The following is an 8,255-nucleotide window of genomic DNA, read 5'->3' on the forward strand; positions in this document are numbered from 1 at the left end:
AGCAACAAATATTAAGACCAAACAATAAGCCAGGCTATTAACTTATCAGAAGCTCTGTAGAATTTGCATCAGATCGCAGAAGTAAGAGTTTCAACAGCTAAAAGCAATACTGCTATGGTATTTCTTATAAGGTGCAATTCCTTGAGTGGTGCGTTGGCACTCTCCCTTTTTCTGTTTACATTTTATCACTGATTTGATCATGTGGAATTTAGAAAATTGCAGGATTAACTGCTTTCAGGAATTTGAATTCTGGTGGCACACAGTGACCACAGCAGGACTGGAGTTCTACAAGCTATGGCACTTGAAAAAAGCAGGTCTGGGAAGACGCTTTTGATTGGGATTACAGACAGCTTTCATAACCAAAATGTAAGAAGGAAGAGATTTACCCCACTTTGGAGTATGCGGCAAAATTTGCAAGATACAAAATCTGGACATTTGCAGGAAGCAATCTTAGATTAAATTTCAAGTGCTGACAAAGGATCTTCCTATGATTTTCATCAGGAACCTCTGGAACACCAAGCAGTGAGTTTTACTGAGTTTATATGAAAGTTCACCCTGTTACACAGATGAAAATCACAGAATGTCAGGGGTTGGAAGGGACCTTGAAAGATCATCTAGTCCAACCCCCCTGCCAGAGCAGGATTCCCTAGGGCAGGCACACAGGAACGCATCCAGGCAGGTTTTGAATTTCTCCAGAGAAGGAGACATTTCATTGTTTTCATTATTTCCTTACTAGGACTATTACTGTTTATTAAAAGACAGGGAGTTCCTCTTTTTCAGGTATAAATTTCAGAACATTAGAGCACAATGTCTGCATGGCTTCCATGTCTCTGATGAAGCCAAAACTTCATGAGTTCAATCTACAGATTCCCACACGTCATTCTAAAGATCCTCCTCAAAATAGACCCATGTTACTCCTTTTGATACGTATTTGATTTTCTCTATTTCCCCACCACTATTGCTAGGCTTCTGAAAATGAATTTCAATCATGTCCTGTATGCTTTCCTCGTCATCATCCATGTCTTGAATTCCTTGCAACAGGATGGTCTTCTTCGAAACGCTGCAATAGAGCTATTGAAGAAAGAAAAACAAAATGCATTAGACATCGGCTGTTGCGCCTACATCTAAAGGAACTGACAGATGCTGGAAATAAGCACACCCTTGGTCAGATACAGCCAGGATGTTCACTTATTTTTAAGACAGCGTGGTAAGTTTGTGTCACGGAAAAGAGCAGGACTTCTGAGCTCTTATCAAACAATGCCCAGTTCAACAGGCAACACTCCCGCCCTGCTTAACTGGTGTGTCCTACGCTCCTCAGTGCACACACATGCTGGATTTGGGGATCTCTGATGACTCTAGACAGCACTGCTCTGTAAAAATCCATGCTGATGCATGACACACACCTGCAGAGAATGCTGTGGCATCTATCTCAAAAACACACACGCTCTCGTCAATGCTTTAATTATAAAGGCCTGATTATATACACAATACTGACTTGATTACCATCTAGTCACACAAAGTAACAGCAAGAACATGATGAGCAAGCGGACTAGTGTGTCAGGAGAAGTCGTTCTTTGGGTTGAATGAAGGGATGAAAAAAGTGAACAAGCACATGTTTCACAGAGCAAGAGTCTCTGCTGAGAGTATCAGCAGGGCCCGTCAGCAGGGATGAATACGATGGCACTTTGTGACTTGGAAAAACGTCATCGCGTCTACTCTTAACCTACTTCACAAACAATTTGGTATCTGCCTCCTGTCTAGCGCAGACATTACGGTAAGTAACAATATAATTTGATCAAGCAAAGACATGCACACCCTTTTAAAATAAATTATAGCTTTCACACTGCAAACCACAAGATTATCAGCAGAGCAGCAGATTGCAGCCTCTACTGTGCAAAGTGCATGACACAAAAGCTCCCGCGGGCCTCAGAACTGAAAATTCTGCCTGCATCTCCTGTGTCCCACGTATCTGTGCTATTTAGGGGTTAGCCTGGACTAGAGTCTTTTACCTGGAACTTTTGCAAGCGTACGTCAGTGTCTGGGGAAACAGAAAGCCTATAGCACTTTCCATTTACAAGGAAAGGATACTTAGTACATCCCACGAAGCTGTTGGTTGCTGTAATGGAGAAGGAGAAAGAGAGGAGTAAAGAGTAATATAATCTAAAATGCATTTTGTAAGCATGTCAAAGAACACACCCATCTTTCTTATATGGACTTAGAAAACTAGTATACGATAGCACACTTGTAGATTCTCCATATGCATTTTGCCAAAAAGTTTGTCTGTCATTTCCAAAACAGCAAATCATTAAATACCCACAAAAGCTTCTGCAATAAATCTAAAGCAGCTGCTCTTAAGTGGATGTGGCTCCACTGCTCTTCATAGAATTTCATACAGTTGGGCAATCTGAATGCCCATCCAACCTCATTGCCATGAAACACGAGCTAAAATCAAACACATCTCCCTCATCTTCCTTTTGCAACAGAAGTATCTAGCAACGCAAAGAAAAAATAGGGTTTTGATGAAGAAAGCAAGGAAGCTCGCAAACTGCATCCTAGGTCATGATAGATCCAAAAGGAATACGATGAAATACTGCTTTATTTACGGACGCGTGGGTGAACCCACATCTTATCCTGATCTACTTAACTCTCCACGGTATGAATTTGCTAGGTTCAGTGGTTAAGCTAACACAGAATGTTAACGTGGAATGGAATTTTAACACAGAATGGGCAACGTAGCCTGTACATCCAGCTAACAAAAGCCTTACGATACCTCCGGGCTTGAGGAACGTAATAAGAGCCGTTTGAGACTGCTTGTCATAGCTCACGTTTTCTACTTCTCCTCCTCCTCCTCCCCGTCCAGACTTGTAGAAATTCAGCTCTAATTTGTCTTTCATCCAGTCTTCAGGAATGGATAGCTTGGGTACTCCCGAAATGTTTATCGTCTTTCCAGAAATAGTGACATGGAGCTAAAAAAATAATATTTTTGTGCACTTTGTGATTGAAAACACCCCAAAACATGAACCTAATGCTTTTTAAGTACTGCGGGTTCATATCTTTATAGTTTCATATTTCAGCTGATTACCTCAAATTTGATTCCCATTTCAAGTGTAAAAGGCTTCACTGTCACATCTGCTATTTTGTTGTCCACGTTCACAGTATGCTTACCCATTTTAATCAGTCTCTGGGCAACTAAAGAAAATCACAAGTTTTCAGACATGAAAAGCTTTGCTTTAATCATTATAAACCCCAAACTATTCCCCAGACGCTTAAGCAGAATCTCCTTTTGCATCAGTAAAGGAGAAATAAGTAACAGTTAGGCAACCAGATCCCACTATCCATGTCTTCAGGCATGTCTATTTCCATAAAATCTCACTGGTTACAGGCAACAGGTAAAATATTACACCTTTTTTAGAGCAACAGAGAACAGTAGAATCTTTACACCGTCAAAAAGCATTCTCACTATATCAAATATTAACACTTCTCATGTTTCATTTAAAAGATCCTTGGATGAAAACCACATCACTACCACACGCAGCGAATGCCTCTGTTGGATTTTGACTGGAAGAAACAAAGCGCTGGCTTTGTACCTGGGATAAACCTGTGTAGCTGAGTTACCCACCCAGCAGGCCCAGCTCACATCTAGCCAGTACACGTAACCAATGTAACCGCTCTCAGAACAAGGTACTGCCTGGAGTAAAGAAAATAATCGAATTCTGCTGTCAAAACATTTTGAATCACTCTCTGTGAGGTAGAAACATGTCCCCAATTTCCAACACCGAGTATTGTTTGTATTAGCTACGAGCAGAAAGCTGGTAATCCAACAAAAACATGCAGAGAGCTTGCGAGAATTTTCTTCTCCTGATTGGTATCGTAATGGTGAAGTGTTCTCTGTGCATTTTGTCTTTGGCTGTTTTTTGTCCCAAAATGTTTTTGTAAATTTTTTCCCTTTGGCAAGCAAATGCACCAGAGACATTGATTTTTATACTTAAAATACGCATCATACCTTCTTCGTCTTCAAAAGTAAGCAGCGCCTGGTTTTGATTCAGTCTGAATGGGATCTTTGTAGTCACACCAAAAAGACAGTGGGTGTTCACATCTAAACAATCATCCTTCACCTCTTCCATGTAAGTGAACTTCATTTTCATTTCTGCTACTTTTTTCTTAATCTAATATTTTAGAATCAATATACAAGAAAAAAAAAATCCATAACTTATGGTAGAATAGAAAAATGAATGGTAGTCTCTCCTAAAAGTGCTACATATATTTTGACCTTACACAGTAAAAATTCACGTGGAAGTCCACAGGCATTTCCACCTGCAGAAGCAGAATAATTTTGGTACCTAAAATGTGCAAAATGCAAGTATCAGAGTCACTTGTCTTGCCATTTATTTTTGCCTAACTGCATGAATGTTCTACAGCAATGGGAAGTTTGCTAATAAACAGCCCAGTATGGTGCCATCTTTGTAAAAAAGGTAAGAATATCCAAGTATTTCACAATTAGGTTAGATTAAAACTGTTCATGGAAATGTTGAGGAAAGGCTGCTCTGACAGATTTGAGGGACTCACAGGCTTTTCCCCTTTCTGTAACCAATTCAAAATAAAACCCTGCGAAGAAGAAAAATACAGTTTACGTCAAGATAAAATAACCAGAGTATTAAAGCGCTCCTGCCACCTGTCTTCAAAACTAGCACCTTATCTGTGAGCCTGCTTGCTTTCCATTCCCTCTGCTGCCAATGGAGAGACACTCTTCCTGAAGGTAATTCAGACCCTGGGTGTAGCCCCTGCTCCCATGGAATCTCCTTCTAGAGGAGCCTTGCCCTCTCCAATGATCACGCAGGAAATTTAGGAGGCTGGGCTTAAGTGACATCTCCTGAACTCAGAAATGCTATTTAGAAAGCTAAAACTAATGTTTTAACATTGTTAACGTTAAACAAGGTAACGCCTGAGGAGTTTCAGTGTCCCTACAAACAAAAAACTGGTTGCAGTTTTTGTTTTGCTGTCAATTCCCCAAAATATTTGAGTTTGTTCCAATCTGGAATTAAAACAAGTTTTTAAAAGCTGGAATTTCCACAAGAGAAGTTCTAACTTCTCCATACCTCAGAATGGGCAGCAGTTTCACCAAAAGACTCTTCGGATCTTGAGTTTAAATCTGTTTGTTATCACTAATATTTATCTGGCTGCAAATTGAGTTATTTCTGATTTGGAGTAACATGAGCGAGACTACAATCAAGCCAAGCACAATACAGGCTAAAATGAATGCTACGTTCACTGTATAATGGACTTATTCCCTTTCTTCCATGCTCTTACTCAAGAAATATAAAATTAGAGACCTTGAAAATGACTAATGCTATATCTGTTTTTTAATTCCAGTGCCTTCCATTTAATAATTTTCTGCTTTTTTTCACTCATGTTTTTCAGTATCTCACATACTTGTATTTGTTTTCATATCCTTAGCCTGCCTCGCATTATGTTGCCAGGTAAAGTAAGGAAACAAAACTTCAAGCTATATTTTATATTAAAATTTGTAGAGGCTCAAGTGCCGAACAACTGGACCCAACAATTTGGAACTGACAAAACAAAAATATGCCCTTCCAGGAGAAAATGTGAAAAATTTTTCATATTTTACCTGAGTATCCCGTGAAAGTCTTGAAGTACATTCTGTGAGATCTTCTTTGAGCTTTTCAATCTCTCTCTCCAGCTTGAAGATTTCTTGGTTTAGTGCACAGAGTTCTTGCTACAGCCCAAAAAGTATTAAATGCAAAATTAAACACGTAGAAGACAAAAATGTATTTCAGCAAAATCTCTAGACGTTAGAAACTGTTTCAACTTTTAATGACAGGACTGCCAGGCACAATACATTTTTTGCATAGCTTTAACTCCCCGTGAGGTAAAATCACTCACCGAGGAGCAGTTTCAGTTAAACTAAAATAAAGCAAGAGGGTTTTTGAAGAGACATGAGTGTTTCCAAGCACCTACAGTGAGTCACACAGCACTTTCCAAAGTTATGTTAGCTCCTTTACCTGTGTGAGGTCAGAGCCTATAACAACACACCAACATTTTATTTTCTCTTCCATGTGTGATCTTAGGAACTGTTACTCCCTTTTCTGGAAAGTTTACCAGGTGAGGACGGTTTCTGACACACCATTACTCTTCCCTCTTTGTGCCTCTTCAGCAAGGAAGAGCCTCTTCTACCTCCTACATACTTCCTCCTCCCAATGAATCCTAAATATAACCTAAATATTTCCTGGACAAGGAACACAACAGAATGAGAAGGAAACACCGCAGATGTAGTTGGCTCCAGCCATCCACAATTAGAAGACAATTGTTTTAAAGTCATTAACCACTCGAGACGTTTAGACCAGTTCCCATCATCTGATGATAATGTCAAACAAAAAGCCAGATGACGAGAATGACCTCTTCTGGGTACAATGTCCAAGCGTTTATGATCGGAGAATCAACACCAGCTTTTGGAAAATCTCACGCCAACTTGAATGTACTTAACCTATTCACTGTATTTTCATAGCTTGTAATATTGAAGCCATCATTTCTCATCAGTGATTTACAGGCCAACCCAAATTTCATTGAAACCACCTCCACAACAGCCTACGGAAACTCACGCTATTACTGCACAACGACTGCATGTGGCACATTGAATTAATAAACCAATTACCTTTAGAAAGAAAAGCCCTCTTGAAATGTGTTCTGGCTAATCCCTTGGGTGCTGTAACATCTTATAAGATGAGCTGGGAGTTGACAAAACAGTGGAAGCAACCCATTCAACTTTATCTGCATCACATGAAACTGAAACTCATCTGTTAGTGGGGAATCTTGGAAGAGGAGGACTGGTTTTGTCAGTTTTCATCTTCTATGCAAAACAGGTCTCAGTTTTGCTTTCACTCTTCCAACATCACTGGTTCTTGACTTGCCACTGAAAGCTACATGTAGAACATTCTAGTGCAAATCAGTAAGGCCATTTAAACCAAAACGGCAATATTACTCTTATTTTCTACAATCAACACCTCCTTAGTAACTACCCAAACACTACCAGCTCTGAGTAAGCCTCCACCATACCTCATGGGTGTCTCTAGACATAATAAAGCTCTTCTGCTGTTTCTCTTGTAAGTCCTTTAGCTTTAGCAGCTCCTCCTCTGCTCTAATACACTCTTCATCAGCACTCAATTTACAGCAAAGAAGGTCAGCTTTTGTTTTTTCAGCTTTTTCAACTCTTTCCTGGATATTAAAAAGAAAAAGATTTAATTTTTTTTTTCTTCCATGGAAACAAACAAAACCTTAAGTAAACCCTTTATATTTATTTATTATTTGCAACACTCTGGATAAATATTTTTCTTCGACTTCCAAGTGTCGTCACCACTGAGATCAACACAAGCATGTACCGTTGAAGAACAGAGAACAAGTTGGAAAAACACGTTATAACTGGGGGAGAGTTGATTTGGTTCTAGACAGACGGACTAAAGGTCTTCCAAGTATCTTTCAGCTAGCCTCCACGATTCTATGTGTTTTACAGAACTTACCTTCCATTTCTTCAGTTCTTCTTTAAGTCCTTCCATCTCATCTTCTGGTGTGCCACAAGGGCCAGGGGTTACCATACTCTGGAGAGAAAAGAAGAGGCACGCTCAGGTTTTCCCCTCTGTTAGGCAATAGCTGGGACACATTAAACAATTCAAATGAGTCTTAAAAATAAACTAAGTAAGCCCTCTGCAGCTGGATGAAGCATTTTGCCATGGCAGTTTTTGATGTATGTCCATTAATAAAAGTATTGTGCCCGTGTGCCGATTTGCTGTTTTCCTCCAATTACACAGGCAAGACATGCGGCGAGTCAAAACATTTTGAGAGATCCATTACATTTCGTAATTAAAAATTCCTAGCATCTGCATGCTAAAGGATAGGATAGGCCACATAATTTTTTTAAGATGTATTAAGACACTTAGGCCAAATCATTGAACTATTTTAATAGCTGGACAGGACAGAAATCTTAAGAAAATGGATCCTGGCCAGTAATTATTATTTGCTAACTATCCAGCTGAAAATATTCACAGGTTAATATTTTGATAAATAACAAAAGTAAGTCGTCTCTTCTTCCACAGGGAACTATGAACCTCAAGCCCGCAAATGTCTGTCTTCGTGCTTTCTCAGCACTTCCTCTAAGAGAATGTGTAAAGAATATAAAGGTATGATGACAAAAAAATTCAAACCAAGTTGCTTCCAAGCTTAGGGAGATTAGACAATAAAAGGTA

General features: G+C 39.4%; 1 protein-coding gene across 1 annotated transcript; it reads right to left on the minus strand.

Moving 5' to 3' along the window:
* Nucleotides 1-882: 882 nt before the first annotated feature.
* Nucleotides 883-7,568, minus strand: NMI (N-myc (and STAT) interactor). Its single transcript, XM_009876058.1, has 8 exons — nt 7,533-7,568; nt 7,072-7,230; nt 5,627-5,734; nt 4,004-4,166; nt 3,083-3,189; nt 2,771-2,966; nt 2,010-2,116; nt 883-1,071 (listed from the first exon to the last, which is right to left on the minus strand). The coding sequence occupies exons 1-8, from the start codon at nt 7,566-7,568 to the stop codon at nt 883-885; spliced, it is 1,065 nt and encodes a 354-aa protein (XP_009874360.1).
* Nucleotides 7,569-8,255: the final 687 nt, after the last annotated feature.

Source organism: Apaloderma vittatum, unplaced genomic scaffold, assembly GCF_000703405.1.
Source record: "Apaloderma vittatum isolate BGI_N311 unplaced genomic scaffold, ASM70340v1 scaffold24749, whole genome shotgun sequence".
Classification (NCBI taxonomy): Eukaryota; Metazoa; Chordata; class Aves; order Trogoniformes; family Trogonidae; genus Apaloderma; species Apaloderma vittatum.

Coding starts and splice junctions, on each gene's coding strand:
- NMI (XM_009876058.1), bottom strand. CDS start 7,568: ATGGAAGGACTTAAAGAAGAACTGAAGAAATGGAAG. Junction 5,735..7,071: donor TGTCTAGAGACACCCATGAG/GTATGGTGGAGG, acceptor TTTGGGCTGTAG/CAAGAACTCTGTGCACTAAA. Junction 2,967..3,082: donor AAATGGGAATCAAATTTGAG/GTAATCAGCTGA, acceptor TTATTTTTTTAG/CTCCATGTCACTATTTCTGG.